Raw genomic sequence first — 20902 nt, forward strand, 5'->3', positions numbered from 1 at the left:
GATCCCATTCCAAAGCAATGAGTGAGAACCTCTCCTACAGAGGGGGCAGCTTGCACCATTAGCTCACGGTAGATATTTCACGTACCTCTAACTCTGCCATTACTAAACCTTTCTCGGGGCATAGCGACAGGGCTAAAAATGCTTGAAAGTGTTTGCTTACCTGATGCAGCATGTTTGAACCCTTATTTAGGAACCATGACCCATTCCTATTGGTGTTGCAGTTCTCTAGGTTCTTACAATATTGGCCTGTTACTAGGTTTCTTGTGGTGTATTCCTGGATATACCATCTAATATATGCAAGGCAATGTATGCGCACTGCAACTTGGAGAGCAATGGTAAACACACAAAGTCAGTATTTTAATGGCAATTTGTAACGAGGTCACAAACGTGGCCCTTGCTAAAAGATGTCAGTTTGTCATCGAAGTGTTGCCGAGCAGAAAAAGTTCGTCTCCGGGCAAGGTGCATCTCAATGCACAGGTTGCGGTGCAATTACATGCGCCACTTTGTGCGTGCCTGCGGAGGACTACAGTCTGGCGCTGCAAGTGTTGGAACGCTACGACTAACAGTGAAAAGGCCAATTTCTCTGTATTTATGCAGCCAGATTCCTCACATTACAAGTACAGTGGAACTTCGACATTCTTTAGGGAATCGCAGAAGAAAGAACATATCCAGGAAAACCTAACGTGTGATAACCCTTGTAGCAGCACTACTGATAAAACGAAAAACTACTGCAAAAAAAAAAATTTGAATAGGAAGCCAACAAATTATTGAAAACCCACTAAGTAAAGCTTGTTATTGCTGCCTAGTGGTTAGACTGAACATTAAAACACTTTCTGGAGCAGCAGTACCTGCAAATCAGTGATTGAAAAGCTTTAATTTTTATCTGGTGCTATCCCCCCACCCCCAAATCATTGATAATAATATTATTGTTGAGCACTCATAGCCATTTCTCATATTAAAGTTATTTCACTCATAGCCATTTCTCAGTTTCTACACAGCCTTGTACATCAAAGCCAATGCACAAGATATTGAAGGTCCTGAGACTGCTTTCACTAACCTAGGTGTACGGGTGACCCTTGTACTTTCGTCCACCTCGTGTTGGCTTTCGGCTTAATGAGCCATGTAGAGATCGATGACTGCAACAACATGAATACTGCGACGGTGATCCTCTTGCATTGCGCCGCAGGTTTCGTGATCATTGTCAGGGGTGCCATGCGACGGTCAACATAGTGTGTCACCACTGAATGATGAAGCATCAGTGTTGTGCTGTTGCACTTTTGGGTGTAACAACCGACAAGAAAAACGTAACAAATGGGAAGCTAATATATACACATAAACCCCACGAAAGCTAAATGGGACCTTTGCTTCAGAGCGTATGAACTGGGAAGATGTAGCAAACAGGAATGCATCAAGGAGGTTCCGCTGCAATAAGCCCGACATATTTGTTAGAGAGAATGTCAGCAAGTGAGCAGTCTCTAAACATCATAACATGGTGCAAGCTCATTGTAGCGACTAAATGTTGCCAGATACCTGTGTAAAAACATATTTGTAAGAGGAAACATGGATTCGCCTTGGTTATAATCATCACATCTCAAAGGCTAAGTGATGTGGTCCCTGTATAAGCGAGATGATGCCAGACAAGTCCCCACTTTCGTACACATTCTTCAGAAATTGCACTGCTGCAGAGTGCATAATGTCTAAAAACAGACCACGTCAAGCCTGATAATGACAATATCTAGGCACACACCTGGGAACTGCAGGTCGTGCTCTGCAATAAGCAACAAAAATGCAAGAATGCAACACAGCACAACAAAGGCATGCAAACAGACAAGATGCCCATTCTTTATTTTGCTTCACATAATTTATTGTCAAACATCAGTAAACAACAAGGAAAACTAGAATGTCATGTACATAAGTCTGTAGCTTTATACTATTACAGAGTGGTTCTCAATTGAGCCGTCTATCACAAGGTGAAATGACATGTCCACAAAGGAGCCACCACTTGCAAGTCATTGCTAATGCTGCAGTAGGAATCAAATTTTAGAATTTTATTTGTTTATGTATGCCGTCTTCACATCCATGTCACAGGCAGTGACACATGCTACTGCTAGTAGATGGAAACATGGCTTGGACCGTGTTTATTTTTCAGTAACCAGGGCTGTTAATTTGTCGTTTTCGAGGCCAATCTCAGGATCTAAAGTTCATTTTGTACCTGCTGCTAAACAGAAAAATAAATATACGTTTATCGTAAATTGCTTCAGCTATGGAATACACAATCATGTCAAACTCCAAGACAGATGTGACTAGTCAACACTGAATGCAAGAAAAAAATAAAGGCAAATCATCAGTGTATGTGCTTGATGAAACAGATGCAAACTTGGTTCAGAAGGGGAAGTTAAGAGATACAATTTGCTGCAACAAAATCTTTTGATGACGACATACAAAAATCTGAGTATTGCAAAAGGGAAGCATAGCTTTAAAAGCCTAGGAATTGTTCAATACATCAGTTTTCCAACCCTCTCCCCTACAAAAACAAATTTGTGCATGGTTTATTCACTAACAGCAAATTGTAGTAAAGTATTGCCCAACTTACATAATGCTTAAATTTTTTTTTATTGGACAGTTCATTGTTCTTCTTGACCTACTTTCCTAATTTTCAACAAACACCTTGTATCATGAGCTTGGCCCAAAGTTTTGTAAAGAAAACTGATTAGTAATAACACAAAAGAACAAAAAAAAAAATTGATGCAAGATGACATGCACCTGGCAGCATGACTCATGTACACTAAACCAACAGTACAAATGAGTGTCTGTAAAGATCTGTGAGCGAGCACAGCTTTGGGGTTTCAGCAGACTGCGTATGGGCAAAACAAGATGCCCTAAACAATCGGGTGGATGTACTGAGACACAGGTGGTGCGCGAAATCGCCAGAATGTGAACAGTGGAGGTGGGTCAGTCGCTGCATTAGTCCATTTGAGTGGCAAACTTCATCCCACTTGTAATACCTGCTGTGTGCATGTGGCCCTGCTTCATTCACCACACCAGAATTCCTCTTCAACTGGGCCATACCAGTCGTCGAGCGGGTCATCAGGCGGTTCGTCGAGTGAGAAGCCATCGTCTAACAAGTCCTCGGGTGATTCGTCGAGTGGGAATTCATTGTCTAACGAGTCCTCGGGTGGTTCTTCGAGTGGGAGGTCATTGTCTAACGAGTCCTCGGGTGGTTCTTCGAGTGGGAGGTCATTGTCTAACACGTCCTCGGGTGGTTCGTCAAGTGGGAGGTCATTGTCTAACATGTCCTCGGGTGATTCGTCGATTGGGAGGTTATTGTCTAACAAGTCCTCGGGTGGTTCGTCTAGTGGGTCGTCGAGTGGGCCTTCATCGTCTAAGTCATCGTCAACACCATCCCACATGTTATTCATGTCGATAAATATGGCACCAGGCCTCAGCATGTCCCCGACCATCAAATCCTCGTCGTCTGTCAGAGCAAATGGTCACTCGAGTTAGAAATGAGCCCTGTGCCATTTGTGCGATAACCATGCATGTTCGCACTCGTGCAATACAAGTTTACACCATGCTCCGACGTAACAACAAATGGCATCCTGGTTCCCTTCACCAAGAAAATCACTTTACATTTTTCGCCTGGTTATACAAAGATGATGCATACCTATGATTTATTCTATGCAAAACAGGGAAAGTCCTGCATTTGAACACAATATTGAACATAATGCATGCTGAAATGACATGTCTGTACAAAATCTAACTTTACACATTCACAGCGATGTGGGTCACAGGTGGGTTACGGCAGTTAATCCTCCTGTGTGGCTGTGCAGGGCTTTCCTGCAGTGTGCAAGTGACTACTGATTGAAGTCAACAGAGAAAAAATTCTGGTTGGTTTTGATTTGACGTGTCACGGCACCATCTCTCTGCACCTCGATGAAGTTTCAAAGGCATTTTAGTTATGACTTGACACTCTAAGCTCTTGCCTCACACAGAAGCAATTGTATTGGTGATGTGCCATTTTTCCTCTATTTGACTAAGTTAGATTTTTTTATACCTACAATGCATGCATAATCTCAAAGGTTACTGAGCGGCGGTGTTGAACTCGCTGAGGCCTGGTCACATAATAACCATCACAGCCACAATAAATTGTGAACCAGCTGTCAGTGATATGCTTTGCGGCCATGTAAGCCACTTCATTCAGCACTAACACCTTTCTGCATTCACAAATGATTATGCTAAGAAGTTTGGTACATACGAAAATAGCATAAGTTCATGTTGAATTGTACTATCAGCATGGCTAGCAGGTGGAGATGAAGAAAGGATCATGTTGACACGAATGTTGTGTCAGAGAACTTGCGTCAACGTCTCTTTTTCTTTGTTAACTGCACTGAATTCTCTAACCTCAACGGCAATAACTCAATTAACATTCACACACATACGATACTGTCAACTATGCTTGTCTATAGTGGGTATGTTTATTTTGGACCTTGCCTTTGCTAAGAACCATTTGGTACATGTGCATATCTGAGTATATAGCTTTTACTGTTCTTTTGCTGCTAATGAGCAGCTGCAAGTAAACCAGTTCCAATTGCTTCTTCTCCGTGACAGTATCTTTTAGCTGTTATATTCAATAAATATGAAAGCCAACTAGCTAACAGCACATCTATTTGAAGCAGAAGACCATTTATGTTAACTACTTTGAGACTTCACATGGTCAGCCTCAACAAGAACTGAATGGTGATGCTGTTACATTCATCTATGCAGTTCAGGTTTCCTGAATTCTTAGCTACGTAGCATTATGATGAAACTTACCGAGGTGAACTGTTATGCAAAGCTGAGCAGAAAATGCTATTTTTCACATAACAGGTACTACTAAGCTCTTAATCTTCATACTGCAGGGCTTGCAGCAGATGTATATGATGACTTTTAATGGCATCCCTTTTGAACTGGGGTGGTGAAAAATAGTCACTTAGCCTGTAGGAGTTGCTTATATGTCACCATATTGTGACCTAGCACTCTGCACGAGAATTTTCATAGTGCAACAAAAAGACAGAAGACTGATGAACAACAGGGCAAGGCACCTGTACTATCGCTGGCTCACGGACCAATTTTCACATGATATTTTTCATTTCCGAATTTTTTTTTTTTGGTAAAAAAAAAGTAAAGAAAGAAACAAAAGGGACCATGCAAGATATGGGTTGCTATAAACACTGCTGACTCATTTGTCGACATCCTCCACAACTTCTGCACAGACATCTTAACTCTTTCAGTGTCACTGATGTACCAGAATGTTTCTACGTTTCTGTCCTGCCATGTCACTAACATACCCGTAAGTTATCAGTTGTATGAGCACAGTCGCACGAAGTTGGCAAGCTCCAAGGTGGTTCCGCCATCTGTTTTACATTTCTGGAAGCATATTGTCTCTTCTCTCTGGGTTTACTCAATCTGCGTCTTTGTTAGCGGCTGTGGAACGCGCCCGTACGTGGGCATGGTTGTGCTGTGCAAAGCGCGCGAATTCGCAAATACGAGGGCTGGTTCCTGGGCCTCGTACACCACTACGGCCGCAATTCTTTGTTCAAATATTTGTGCTGTAGTGCAAAGCCATGAGACTTGTGTTTCTGCCATCTGTTGTATGTTTGCACAAGATTCTTTCTTTTCTTGATAACACCCGAGAAAAATATCTCGCGCTCCGGAGCGTCACCTCTGAGAAAATGGGACACTGAAAGCGTTAACAAATAAGATAATTAAGTTTTATGCAAATAAGCTCAATTAAATCATTACTGGAATATGGTAGCTAACTGGGCGAGTCGGTACATCTGCATGATTATTACACACAGCATGCACTAAAAAACACTGACAAAGAATAGAGACGAAACACGAGTGCTGACTCACGACTCATAGTCACCTAGCCTGTAGGAGCTGCTTATATTTCACCATATTGTGACTTAGCACTCTGCATGAGAATTTTCATAGTGCAACAAAAAGACAGAAGACACATGAACAACAGGGCAAGGCACTTGTACTATCGCCGGCTCACGGACCCATTTTCACGAGATATTCTTCATTTTTGATTTTTTTTGCTAAAAAAGAAAAGAAAGAACAGGGCCCATGCAAGATATGGGTTGCTATCGAGTCATGAGTCAGCGCTTGTATTTTGTCTCTATTCTTCGTCCGTGCCTTTTAGTGAGCGCTGCGTGTAATAATTATGTAAATAATTATTTGCACACAATGAACAAAAAAATAAAAGGCTTACAACCAGCGTGGACGGTACCTATCAATATACAGTGAACACTGTTCACGTAAATCCCTCCGTTATTTCATTTTTGATGACATTTAGTTGGGACAGCTGGCATACAAGAAAAAGCATGCGAAAAATTATGTATTACAAATGTCAAAAAGAAGAATGGCAATGGCTACAAGACCAGCTCTGATATCAAAACAGAAGAGTACAGTTAAACCTCGGTATAACGAAACTGCTAAAATCGGCAATTTGCTTCGTTGTACTGAAATCTGGTTGTACAGAAATTCGACCTTTTAAGCAAATAATTACAGCCACCGGTCGCCTTTTTTTTACACCGAAAGGGAACGCAGAATTTTCCGAATTATCGGCCAAGTGAAAAAGCAAATTTGAATGAGAAAACAATTCATTTTGATGAATTTGGGAGTCGGCAACGAATGATACAGTTTCATGCCATGTCGACGATATCTTCACTTTGGCAGTACGAATTAAGCAAAGCCAGCCACACTTTCGCGTGCGCTCCACCCCCATGGCTGATAGCGTCGCCCGCAATGGGACGGCACTGTCATGAAAAGCGCCGGCAGCAGGGAGTGAATGCTTCGTCTGCCTCTAGCGCCAACGGGTCACCAAAACTCGAGATTACACAACCTTCGATACTAAATGCGTGGGGAGACAGCTTACGTGATGCCATGCCGTCTCGGCACGCCCACTCATTGCACGTGGCAGATTACCTCTAAAGCAAAGTGTGCGGCTGTGCATGCGCTCAGCCGTGCTTGCAGCCATGCGCAGCCATGGCCGAGAAGCGTGCCAGAAATAAAAAAGTGCCAACTTATCCTTCCCTGCCCCACGGCCCTCATGCGTGCTTGATGGCGTTACCGCGTGCTCGCTCGCCTCCCCCTCTATCCCTTTGCTTGTGCGGGAAGGCGGCACTCGAAGCCACCATCTTTCTTCACCCTCGCACACTTTCACTCACACCTAAAGCACACAGTGCCCGGGCTGCGATAGGATCTTATCGCACTCAGACTTGATACGGAACACGATGCGGAACACGATGCGGCTCCACTTCGGCGATCGCTCTTGTTGTGTGGTACACGATTTGAGAAGTGCATTTGGAAGCAGTCGCTTGTAGTTCAATCATTTGTCCATTTGCGTCTGCGGAAGTTTCCATTTATTGTCTCAGCATTCCTTTTAGGCAGAAACGAAATTTTGTTATATTGAAATTGTACACAAACATACTTCGTTATATTGAGGTTCCAAATACATGATGTTCTGTGGACAAGAGGTCATGAAAAGTTAAATACTTCGTGACATCGTCAATTTCATTGAAGTTCGTTATATCGAGGTTTAACTGTATTATAAAATTAGCATGGCTAATGTAAATGACTGCACTTACAAAAGTGCTCAGTACATACCTTCATAGTCACTTGAATCCCAGTACCCATACTCAGCTGCTGAAACGAACAAAGGGCCAGTGCATGAGAGTATGAACAGAAATACTGTTACGCACCTCACACAACATCACTACTGCAGCACATGTCCGAAGACCACAGCTGACAGTGTAAACAAAGCGCTGGTCTCCCTCACTTCAGAAGGCAGATTAGAAATCCCTGTGAATGCAGCACACTCCCTTTAATATGAACACGAAAAGACCACGAAAATAACCCATTCTCATTAGAAGTTTACGTAAAGGGAAGCTTAGTCAACAAGGAAACAAATGTTTTAGAACAGTTTCAGTTGCTAGAGGATTCCAGAGTTCATCTTAAAGGCCAATTGCAACAAAATTTCACTAGGACTAAATTGAATATAGATGTCTAGCGTATACTCTCAAAGTAATCTTGGCAAAGCCACAGGGCTGGTAACCACCTAATTTTGTTATTAGCAGCTACTAAATAGCGCCTATGCACACAACGTGTGCACCTGGCGACAAAGCAGTAACGATGCGGATATGGCGCACATTGAAGAACCGTATGTAACTGTTTACCTCTCAGTTGCGCCATGTTGACCCTAGGCAGCCAGGCGTATTGCTCGTCATTTGCGAGATGACCTGCATCCCTCTCGGCGTGCGTTGTACCTGCTGCACTCATGATTTGAGCTGTTGGAAGAATGCCGATGCGTTGCGTGGCCATCGGGTGCTCGAATACATACTCGAGCACAAGCAATGGCTGTGCATTACGCAACACTTAGCAAAGGAAGGCCGAACACAGCTTTCCTGTCGCAGCTTTCCGAGCGCAAGCGTGCACCGCGGCATGGCAGGCAAGTGCGACGCGGACCAACCAATGCCTACAAAGCATGCAAACTGCAGTAAACGAAGCTGCACTTCAACAGCACAGTCACTTACCCATCAAGACCTGCTTGGCAAACGCTTTCTCGAGTTGACTATAAGTACTATATGCCGCGATGGCACATAAAAACCAAAGGTAACGTTCAAAGGTAAGTTGTATTCAAGGGCGGTATTCTCGAGCGATCAATTCCAGTAGTGCATCATCTTGAAGGTGTTTTGTGCGTCTCTACATTGGATGCATCGAAGTACACGAAGGAAATCCTTCCTGACACAGTGCCAGAAACGAGCAGGAACCACGTGCTGCATTTGTCACGAAGGAGAACACGACGCAGTGGCCATGGTGTAGATGCGGTGGCAAGCCATGCAGGAATGCAACGTCGCCACAGCGAAACGGGCCAATATTTATCCCGGCCGCAGTCTGGCCTGTCTGGTCGTGAGATTATGCACACTTGGCACTGAGCCCCTCTAGCCCGGTTGTGTGAAGCCTCAGCTAATTATCACCCTTCACTACACATGGCAGTAGTTGTCGGGTTGGTCTGAACAGTCGATGAGTCCAGCACTTCCAGCGTGCCAGGCAACAGCCGGTGAAGTCTGATAAGTCATGCCGGAGACGGTAAGATCGCCAAAATTTTAGCCTGCACTTGACCCGCAGCAGTCCGGCAATCAGGTGTTGCCGCAGCGCTAGCGGACAAGTGTGTGGCGAGCGAGCGCTTATTTGTTTGTCGAAGGCGCAAACTCAACACAATCGCTTCAGTGAACCCGAACAGCATGCTGCTGTTCAGCCAAGCTAGCGTGCGATGCACCCCGTTCCAGTTTCTCCAGCTTGCGATAGGACATGTTCAATCCCCGTACCAGCCACATAAGACTAGAGTGTCCAACTTTTGTCGATTTAGCGTAACTGCACTGCACGTGGATCGTGTCCGCGTTAAGCCGGACTATACCGCACGTTTAGCTTAGCCACCTTAATACGCTCTTCTTTGAGCGGAGGCAGAACGCATCGAGGCCCTGCTGTTGAATGTAGACAGTCAGATAGAGAAAACATGCTAGGCTCGGAGAACACCTAGCATTAAAAGAACATCGTGGGTGTGCAACAGCCTTGTCATAGTGCACGACGCAGCTAAGAAAGCATACTAACTCTGTGACTAGCAGACGTGCAGGACCTGTTCACTGATACACCAGAATGGAATACAAGCAAAGAAAGCAGAGGGTGCTGGTTCGCCACATGCTTCACTCTACGTCACTTCCGCTGAGCGATAATGGCATCATTTTTTTTTTTTTCAGTTTCGGTATGAAAGACCCATTTTTGCGAGCTCTTTGTGACGGGTTGAGCTGCATTTCAAGCACAAGATTTTGCACAGAGGCTACTGCATATCTAAACTATCTGAAACTAGGCTTTTTACGCAGTCGAAAATTTTGTTGCAGTTGGCCTTTAAATGGGCCTTCTGGGCCAAGACTTTGTAACGATGCTTTCTGCTCAATTCCATGCCACCTGACCTCATTTTAATTTATTTATAACATGAGTGTGGGGTCGCGCTAGCCACTGATGAAGCGCGATGAGGAAGAGCACCAGAAAAAGCATCGCTACAAAATTGCAGCTTTCTACAGAAATTTAGGCAGGGGTATAGACAAATTTTCTTGAAGCACATTTTGGACCCCCTTTTAATTCAATATACAAGAAACATTCTGAAAGTAAGCTTCGTCACTTTTTTTTAAAGAGAAGATGGTACACCAGGAGAAACAAACAATCACCATAAAATCCATGCCCATTGCTGGTTCAATGACGGAAGGAGCGTCAGCGGAGGAGGAATGACACATGCACCGAGCGCTGAAGAAGAGAGAGTAGCAACAGGCCAACGTGCCCAAGGTTATTCGAGTACAAATCACGATCACAGAAATATGTGTTCTAACAACGTGGTCACTAATGGAAGTGCGTGCTGTTATCCGGTTTGAATGGGCACGGGGTACTAGCGCGTTCGTCATCCATGAATGCCTACACATCGTGTATGGTGAAGAGGTCATGTATCAGGCCTTATATCGCAGGGCACCGAGTTTTACCAGAGTGGTTTCTACAAACTGACTGCAAGCTATGACAAATGTCTCAACGTCAGTGGTGACTATGTGGAAAAATAGTGCTAGGTGTATAGTTTATGATGCCATGGTGTATTTCTTTTGGCAATGAAGTTTCCATGTGAAAATAAATGACGAAACTTACTTTCAGAATGTCCCTCGTATATACATATACTGTAACGACAATCACAATTTCTGTGCTTGCAGCATTAGATGGGAAGAAAAGGCCCGAAAAGAAGAGAAAACACATACTGTGTGCATGGCGTGTTCATACACACACACTGCATTGCTATGTGATGCCTGCAGTTGAAAGAATGTTTTACATCTGCCACTACAGTTGTGATGCTGGCTACACTCCCAGGGCTAGATCTAGTACGCATACAGAAATACCCAAGAAATTAGATGGGAGAACAGCCACCGCGTTAAACCGCTCATCCGGTAAGGGGTTACATACGTAATGCAAAAGATGTGGGCCCAGCTCACACCTGTGGCAAGTTGCTTTTGCGTCTATTTTCATTTCCTTTTTTATGATCATTTCAGCCAGGGGTGTGCAAATGCTACTCGAATATCACCGAATCGAATAGTGAACTGTTCGAATAATTACGTGTGAAGACCCGCGCAGTGCTGCACGTTGCATGCGTTGCGGAGGAGCCACTCGTGCTTGATGCCGCGCAAACGACCCACGAACTTGTGACCCTCCCGATTTTGGAATCTTTGACAGGTAGAAAATCACGCCAAACCTGACAATGAAACAGCATCTACTCTTTACTGTTACTTACTTTACTATTTACTTAGCATTTACTCTTTACTGACAACCGTGATCGACCCGCACAGCACCAACGATGGCTACGTGCGGCGCAGTAATCAAGTCATTTGATGCACGGTCCGCGCTTTTCTCTGTTGAACAGATTGACCTTATCATAACCCACTTGCCGTAAAGACAGGAAAGTTCTGTATTTTAGAGGAAAACTGTAAAGCAAAACTTTCTATGCAATAAATGATTGCCATGATACAGGTCTGGTAATAAACTGAGAACCTCATTGTATTCAGTACAACATAGCATCATTAATCCTTTATCTTTAAAGGAAAAGAAGCACTTGATTCGATTCAAAAGACATTCTATTGATACATAATTATTTTCCAGACCTTCAAGTACTAGAAGTGAGCTGTAATTAGTGCTGGCACACTAATTTGGAGTTCTCTTTAACAAGAGTGGACTGTGCTGCATATCTTGACTTCTGTGTGCTTAAGTTTTTGATAGCTTGCTACATTCTTGACATGTAATGTCACAAGACTCCGGAGCATGCCCAACATGTTTTCTTGCCTAGAATTTGTAAGCTATAAATTTTGTAAAATATTTCTGGGATTCAATATTCGATTCAAAATGCTCCATTCGGTAAAGGTGTGCGATTACTCGAATATTAGATTCCAGATAATACGATTCCCCATACACTAATATCAGAAACACTCTCGCACACCATGGAAGAGGCAAAACAGGTGCTGCATGATGCTGATTTGCTGCACATTTGTAAACGAGCATGCGAACCACCAGTACTTTTATGCAAAAAACAACTATGAACATGCCTAGAGGGTTCGGATTGCTATTGTGATTCTAGACTGCACAAAATCATACACCTGGTGATGGCACTGTGAAATGTTTATTTACCATTTGGAAACAGACTCAGTGTTGCAAAGAGCAGCAGTGCTGTTCTTATGTGTGTGCGCTGAATGTTTTCTTTTGAGTGCAGGTTCTGATAAGCCAGCTGTGCCACCAGCGTATGTATGAACTTTTCCGAACGAACTTGTGTGCTCACAAAAATGTTTGAAAAAAGAAGAAAAGAAAACGAAGAAGCTTGGCTTTCCTTCTCTTCGCTGTTTGTCTTCTGTTTGTTAGCCAACACAGTGGAGCGTACTGAAGTGTGGTTTTTCAGCCTGGCAAGGAGACGTCCAACACGTGTGCATGCATGAAAGGTGCAGGTGAAAGACACAGCAGTATCACCTGTGTGTTTCTGGGAGAACTGCTTCACTGTGGAGCCTTCCTATGGCCCACTACCCCTAATCTAGTATGCTATACCGATGAATGCGTGGAGTGGTGCCATAACATAATGTGCATTCTCTGCTTTTGTATGTCGCACAGATTGCCTTTAACAAGCGGACAATAAGCCCACAGAAACCACCTGTCCTAAAGACTTAAAAAAAAAAAAAAAGAAAGCTCTTCCATTTTATGGAACAAAACCAGAAAGTAACTTTCTAAGCAACAGAAGATTGCCATAGTATGGCCCACTATCAAACTGAAAACCCCATTGGTATTCAGGACAACATAACTTTGCTATTTCTTTAGCTTCAGAGGGAAACAGGCAGTTGATTCCATTGAGCAGACATTCTATCAATAAAAAATATTTTCCAGACCTTTGTATATGCACTGAGTTATCAGTGATGGCATATTAATTTGATGTTCCCTTTAATAAAAGTAGACCATACTATACTGCCCTATTCCAAGTACCTAACCCTCATATTCAGAAATCCATCTTAACTTGAAGCCCATGCTTGACTTGATATGTAAACGACCCCTGGTGCGAACGCACCTAAAATGCTCATTGCATTTCCTTTGGTGCGTTCACAACAGGAGTAATTTAAATCAAGCCAAGCGTGAGTTTCAAGTTAAGATGCATATATGAATACAGGGGTAAGTTACCGATGGCTAGTAACATTCTTGTTACATAATGGGAGTAGATTTCTGAGCAAATGCAGCACCATGTTTTTTTTATGGCCAATGTTTGTAAGCATAGAACATATTTTTCAGTATTCAATATTTAATTTGATATTCGGCTTTCTTTTCTTGATTCAATTCGATATTCGATTTGAAATCTACTGTACAATTTTTACACACCCTAACTATACTCTGTATTTGCACACCCCTAATTTCTACGCTTCATTAGTAAAAGAACAGGTAATCTCCCCTGTGCTTTTCTTGGCTAGTGTCTGCTGGCTTCATGTGGTGAGCACTTTATAAAAGCTTGCAGGTTCAAATGTACTGGGCAGTATAGGAAGTTTGTCTAATGTGCTAAGCATGCGATATGTGCTATGTGTCACAGTACTAGTACAGCCTATGCTCGTTACAACGGACCAACGTACAACAAACCCACGTACAACAGACTTTCAGATATAACGAACCATATTTTAGCTTTAGTTTGTTCTACCTATTTTATTAATGCCACAAAGTTCGCTTTTAACGGACCGTGCTACAACGGACTATCGGCTACAGTGGATGATATTAGCTGCTATTTCTGTCAAAATCGGGCACATAAAACGGACTTTTGCCGTGTTGACACGGCTGGCAACTGATTTGTGAGGGTCAGCCGACGATTGCGCCCCAATATCTTGCATGTGAGGGATGCAGGAAAGCAGGATGGAAGCGCACCGTCTTTTGCGCGCGAGGCACAGGGTGGGGGTGGGGGGCAGGGGGTGGCGGCGAAGGAAAGAGGGGGGGGTTCTACTCCAGTGGCTGCTGTTAATGATGCGGCCGCGTGAGTGCCGTATTTTGAAAGCGATCTGCGATGCGGACAAAGTGTGTGCCTGCGTGGGCGCCATATCTTGAAAGCGATCTGCGACGTGGACAAGGTGCACCCAGTGTGGGCAGCTTCGTATGTGCTGTGCTTTCGATGTATAGTTCATGTTGAAGGGATAGAGAGCACAAAGGTCAAGTCGCTCGCTGCTGCTGCCGCGCTTATCCTGCGTAATTTGCTATTGCAATCGATGCTTTGTTTTTCGGGTGAAACTGCGACTTTTTTTTTTTTTACTTTCGACGTTCATCACTCACTCTTTGCAATAAAGTTGTTAGACATTGCGACGAAAGCTTCGGAAGAGAGGAGTCTCGGATATTGCGTTCTTCGGATAAAACGGACGTTTTTTGTCGGATTATCAGGGCCCGTTGTAATGAGAGTCGACTGTATATACCAAATATCCTTCACACACTCAGTTTGTGAGCAGGGACAATAACGGAAAATAAAAATAAAACAGCCCTGAGCTTCACGCATCTGTACCTTCATACTCGTACAGGTCCTGATCCCAGTAGTCGTCATAGTCGAAATCTGCACAAAGAAAAAAGACAAACAAACGTAGTTATAAAATGATTACTTAAATGTCTCACTTTGTGTGCTTCCTTTGTCTCCATCGGTTCCCATGCTGTAGCCTTCCACTATGTTCAACCAACAAGCCTAACTAGTTGCTCTGCTCAGCATCACTTTTACGGTTTACTCTTTTCAAACCCACTTGTGCCTGAGAGAGAGAGAGAGTGAACTTTAATGAGCACCAGCAGTTCAGTCGGCTGGGCCTAGGCCTCCCACGATGGGACGTCGACGTCTTGCCTCTTCGCCGCTTCGTAGGCCTGCTGGGTCGCCCAGAGTTGGTCGTCGAGATGGGAGCTGCGCAGGGCGGCGTGCCATCTCGACGAGCGGGTCACGGGATTAAGGTCTTGGTATTGTTGCTTGCACTCCCATAGCATGTGGGGGAGTGTTGCACTTGTGCCTAAGAACACAAAACTTTGCGGAGGCTCACTGAAGTGAAATGGTCAAATGATTGCAACAACATACATGTGAGAGAAGCACAAAGAGGTCTGAGAGTGCCATAAAGTTAACTTTTAAGCATGAACTGTCTTTATTTCTTTTTATCAGAGACTGTCAGTCGCAAATAATAAACTGTAAATTAATCGACTGATGAGGTTTGACGTCACAAACAAACACCTGAATTATGAGAGGTGCTATAGTGCAAAACTTCAGATTAAAATTTGGATGACCAGATATTTTACAATGTGCATCCAAATCAGAATACATGAGTATGTTTTGCATTCTTCACTAATAGGAGTGTGGTAGTGGCGGCCCAGAACTCTGCATGCAACCTTGTGTCCAGCAGCAGAACACCACCGAGTAACCATGGTAGTTAATAAAGTTACATATTAGTAGTTGCCTAGCCAATCAGCAATGTGAGTCTTGTCAAGCTACACAGGCAAGAAAAAACTGCAACAAAATGTGCTCCAGAGCATCCTTTTCAGCTGCAGGTTTAGAGTGAACAAGGAGTACACAAAATATGTCAGCCAATGCACAACTGCAATGATGCCGGTTACTCTTCAAAGCCACAAATATTGGATGATGCTGTGAGCAGCTATAGTAATGGCTGGACGCTACCATAATTGCAAAAATCTAAAGTGCACTTTCTTTCAAAGAAAATGGGTCTGACGATTGCCTGCACTTTATATAGAATGAAATACGAACACAAAATCGTGTTCACAGTGTTGGCAACAGCCTATCTACCATCAGTCGTCGGACATAGCGCCATTGCCATCACAAAATGGCGACTGAGCATGTTTCGTGAATATACATGAAGTTTGCTGTGGGTTCATTTTCTGCTTGACTACAATCTGGAGCGTCATTCTTGGCCAATAACTTTCAGATATACTATCACTTTTGCAAGATTTTGTATAACTCAGCACCAAATGCGTGGGCGTATACGGGCACCAGCATTTCTGGCGCAGTGCTGAGCTTGCCATTTGCACATAGTTCCAGGGATGATCTCGGCCGCCTACTTTGACAAGTCAAATGCAGTCATGTAAAATTTCGCGAACGTGATAATAGTGTCTCTAAAAGTTATTGCTTGAGAATACCACCCCTGTGTGCTTGGTATCTGTGGCCAATGAAGCACCAATCTGTCAATGACGTGGCACTTTCCTTATTAAAGCTTATGTACAGTAATCCCTCATTATAACGAAATTACTTTACTCGAAATATTGCTTTATTCGAAATTTCTTTCGGTCCTGACCCAAACGCATGCATTTTAAGCCGCATTACTCAAAGCGCACAAAGAGCTTGACCTGCTTAGGGCGAAAGCATCACTGCCACCGAGCGGTGGCAACAACTTTTACACATGCAGTGTCAAAGTAATACTGCCTACGAAATAGTCACACGCAGGCACAGAAAAGGCCACAGAAGTGTTAAACCCACAAGTGATGACCACCTAGTAACGGGTACTAAGCGAGGGCCGAGTGCTACCAGCTATTTATTGAGGAGCGAACGGAAGCTGTCACATTCCATGATGCAGCGCACCCGAACCGTTAATCTCTGTCATAATCACATCGCTGGTGTCCCCAGTGACAGAATCTGCATGAAAATAAAGTTTTCCTGACACTTTGTGATGCCAGAAAACCACTGTCTTGTGGATGCCGAAAAGTGGCCAAAAGACCGTTGGCAAACTCGCGTCATAGCATTCCATGGGGTGCACTCAATGAGCAAAGTTTTACCGCTCTGAAGAGCACTTCTGGCACTGAAACGTGCCGAAAAGCACAAAAGAAGTGTCACTCCGACTATAAGTGCTATGTTTGATGCGAGGAGCTATGTTAGCAAATTGGGAAGACGACTTTGGGGAAGCCGATCTAGAAATTTGCTCGCTGCTCGCCATAATCGGCCTGCATCGCAATAAAACACCGCCCCTTGCTTTGTTGTACTTTTGACAGTGCGCTCGCAATTTTCTCGAGCCGGTCATGTTTAATTTGCACCATCCGACTTTAGATGAATGTAGAGTCTAAATGCCAGCTAGGGTCATTGAATTTTGTTCCTAGACATTTGTCAATGGCGTGTACGCGATGGTGCGTGAACACCGACACTGAAAGTGTACAATTAGCACAGTGTCATCGACAACGGTACACCGAAAACTCTTGTTTTGCAAACTTCACGGCTGCACTCCTCGGGAAAAGACTGCCCAGTGATCGTACAAAGGCCCTACTGCAAAACCGTTCAGTTTTCACAATCGCACTGCGTACCCACAACGAGCGACTAATTGTTTTTTAAGCACAACAAACGCACTGGCAGACTTGAACCACGGTATTTGCGGCACTTTCCAACACCATACCCTCGTAGTCTTCTGTGACCTCCGCACCTTCCTATAAAAGCAGCCACTGCCTTCCCCTCTTCATTCACTCTTCAGTCTGCAAGCCGTTTAGACACCAGTCACTCCTGTCACTCGCCTTCATATCAACTCCTCGCCTCCTCGCTGCCAGTTTCGACGTCGCTGCTCCTCCAAAGCTGCCCTCTTCTGGCCTGCCCTCCCGAGCATAATTTTCCACCAACGGGTGCCCTTCCGTGGTTCTTGCTGCTTGGTCTCCACAACTCCGATCGCCTTTCTTCCGCTACATGTGAAGCTGATGCCAAGCTCGCCATTGCAACCGCCGCCATCACCAGCGCGCACTGACGAGATGCCCTGATGACATTTTGAAGCTTCTGCCTTCTGCGTCGCCCGCCGCATTCAGTCACTTTGGGAATCAAAGATACCCTTTGATTCCCTTTGCGGTGCTCCCGCTCCTTCTTCAGTGCCTGGCACTGCATGGCTATGGCAGAGCGGGGCATGACCCCATGACTGTCCCCATGACATACTGCTGAAATTTGATTTTGAATGTTCACGTAGATGCCACTATTCCAATTTCGGTGCTTATGATGCACCAAACACTGTTGTCCTCAGTGAGCTGCAGTGAGCTCAGCGTGCAGGCTTGTCGCAGCACCCTGCAGTGGCCGTGGTTTCTACGCTACGTAGTAGACCACAGCTACTGTATCTGCAACCATGACGCTTATTCACAGTGTTTGCTTTGTGCGCGACAGGGCTGGAGAGCGCGCTCGTGCTCATGTGCTCATGCTACGCACAGTGCAAACTGGCTCTGACCTGCACCAGCTTGACGGATGGGTATTAGCTTCCTCCAACTTGCGTATATTGGAGCACCGTCAATGGGTCAATACAAAGCGATGTCTGCCAAGGCATCTAGCCAGGAGTGTATGAGCCGTGGCAAGTGTACGTGTGGTCTGACCTTAAGTTTTCTGTGGTTCGAGGCTACTTGAGCGTGTTCCAATCCAATCGAAATTAGCGAGACTCAACGGCTACGGCACCGACAAGCACACTGGCCAAGGTTTAATACACAGTAACATTAGGAGGAAGCAGACTAGACCAAACACCCTTCTTGATTAAGGCCCCCTATCAGCCAGTAGCAGCCGCCTGTGGGAATCTTGTATATGACTAGAGTGTACTAGACACTGGTTGAGTGGACCGAACAGCGCTCTCCTGCTGAGGTGCTGCGCGTGGAAAAATTGTGTGAGGGCACTGCGAGCGAACTGGAATGGGGCGGAGACGCGCTTTGTGGCATATTCAACGTAATTTCGCGGCAGGCGCTGAGACCGATCGCGCACGCATGCTCTTATAATGGTGCTTTATTTCAACTGCAAATTTATATTGACACCATCTTGCTAAGTATTCCTATTTAAGCATGGGTTACACAACATGGCGCCTTCAATTTTGCAGTCATTGTCAAGTGCGTTGTCTGCTAGCAAGCGCGCATTCGTTGCGTGGACGCTGAGAGATGCCCAGTTTCTCTTGCAGAAGGTCTGTGCAGTGAAATTTTTTATGGTTTTACTTGTTTTGGTGTGCCTGCGACTCTTGTTGGCCGGCATCAATTGTAGATTTAGCCAGGTGAACTCTTGTTTTCAAAACTGTTTTCTAAAAGTGACATGTAATTTTTCCCACAGAAGCCGCCTATCTGCAACATGAAGCTACGTAAGAAAATTTTACCGATATCGCTTCATTTTATGCGCGCTTCTTGTTGGTGGAATATTGATCGGGGACAATGATCAAAGAAAACAACATTACAGTGAAATAAACCACGTTAATTAACTGCGTGGTGCGAAGAGGTGCAGATGACCAATGCACTTCTAGATAAATCTAAAGGTACATAGACATATATACCCACAACTTATATGCAAGAGAAAAATGATCAAATATTCTAAATCCACTGGTTAAAAAAGTGAAAACTCCCGACCGGAATAAGCGTGTTTTGGAAATCACATGCATTTCTTAAAAGCTAACCAGCCCCAGGTGAACCAATCGACTTTCTGAGAAAAGGAATCAAGGCAATTATTGGACAACAATATGAACAACAGTGTTAGGGAACAAAATAGTGCCTATGCACTCGGACTGAATTGGGGAGACCGGGAAGACTTTATGAATGTAATCGCCGTGGCTTGTCTGGCGATCTCCTTCAACGTGCCAGCGGGCGAAATGAAGTATAAACATAGTCTAATCGAATGGTATTTGCTATTCAGATCATATTCAACTTCAGAATTCACTATTAAAAATTATCAAATAGCAGTTTCCGTTCTAATGTAATGCATAACAGCACTTTTGAAGCCTCGAAGGTGAGGGGCCAATGCAAGTGAGGAAGGTGAGGGGCCAATGCAAGTGAGAATTCTTATTCCAAATGATTGTGCTGCTGGAGAGTCGTGGCTGTTGCGCAGAGGCGTACCCGTTCCCGAGAGAATTAATGCACGGGTGCTAATTGGTTCTGCTGACCAAGTTCCTAGCTGTCATTCAACATAAGTGCCCCGTTTCGGGGGCAGCCTGTAAATCTGCTAACTTATTTCAGGCAAGGAAAACATTTTTTTTTACAGTCTCACCATGTCTGCAACCCAATAAAACTGGGTGCCCAATGTGTTACCACACTTATCTTCAATGAACACAGCAGATCTACATATATCTTTACGTGTATGTGAGGCATGCCGTTCCTTTTATTGCTTCATTATTGACCTTATGATAGTGCAACGGATGTACAGCTGGGAACGGCATTACATTTAGGTATGAAATATAGGATAAGCGTGACATGTTTTTCTCGGAAATCAGACTCGAGAATAACTTCTTTTGTTCACACCCCTAGAAGAAAAGCCGAAGGACGCACCTACCTTTATTTTTAATTAACCAAAATTCTGGAGCTTTACGTCTGGTGATATAATTACGAGGCACAGTTTTCAGTTCTCACTAAGTGGGGTTCTTTAACGTGCACTTAAACAGAAGTACAGGAGTGTTTTTCCATTTTGTTCCCATCAAATTCCGTGAGCTCAAGTTTATCAGAATAATGTTATATCCATTATGCAGCCACTAATTAGGCTACTGCATTGCTTTTTTTTGTTAAGTATGGACTGGAGAAAAAGTTTCACACGGCCTACAGGCCAAAGATAAGCATATATACAGTAATGGCTACCTAAACTGTTTTCAGCACCTTAGGTCTGACCGCAATAAAAGAAGTCGTAGCAATTACTCCGCATTCTGCAACTTCCACATTTACTCCGCGTTCTGAATATTTCCAGTAAATCTGAGTACAGGGCGCCGGATGGGGCACATATGCTTTATGTGTTTGAGGCGGCAAGCAGGAAGCTTACATATGTTTTTTCGTATGCGTTTCGCAAGACCTACTGATGGAAAACTGTATGTGCAAAAATACACACGAGAGGTAC

The 20902-nt window shown here is 44.1% G+C and overlaps 1 protein-coding gene across 3 annotated transcripts in view; it reads right to left on the reverse strand.

Moving 5' to 3' along the window:
* Positions 1–1814: 1814 nt before the first annotated feature.
* The window catches only part of LOC126539553 (putative RNA-binding protein EEED8.10), a 71005-nt gene continuing 51917 nt past the window's right edge, over positions 1815–20902 (reverse strand). The window contains exons 19-21 of one of the 3 annotated variants that reach the window (XM_055075000.2): positions 14630–14677; positions 7651–7686; positions 1815–3475 (exon numbers count right to left, since the gene is read on the reverse strand). In XM_055075000.2, the coding sequence (XP_054930975.2) occupies positions 3030–3475; positions 7651–7686; positions 14630–14677 (530 nt within the window). In that variant the 3' untranslated portion in view covers positions 1815–3029. Of the gene's footprint in view, positions 3476–7650; positions 7690–14629; positions 14678–20902 lie in introns of all 3 variants that reach the window. The other 2 variants (XM_050186437.3, XM_055075003.2) reach the window with 2 other exon arrangements.

The sequence above is a fragment of the Dermacentor andersoni genome, chromosome 3 (genome assembly GCF_023375885.2).
Source record: "Dermacentor andersoni chromosome 3, qqDerAnde1_hic_scaffold, whole genome shotgun sequence".
Classification (NCBI taxonomy): Eukaryota; Metazoa; Arthropoda; class Arachnida; order Ixodida; family Ixodidae; genus Dermacentor; species Dermacentor andersoni.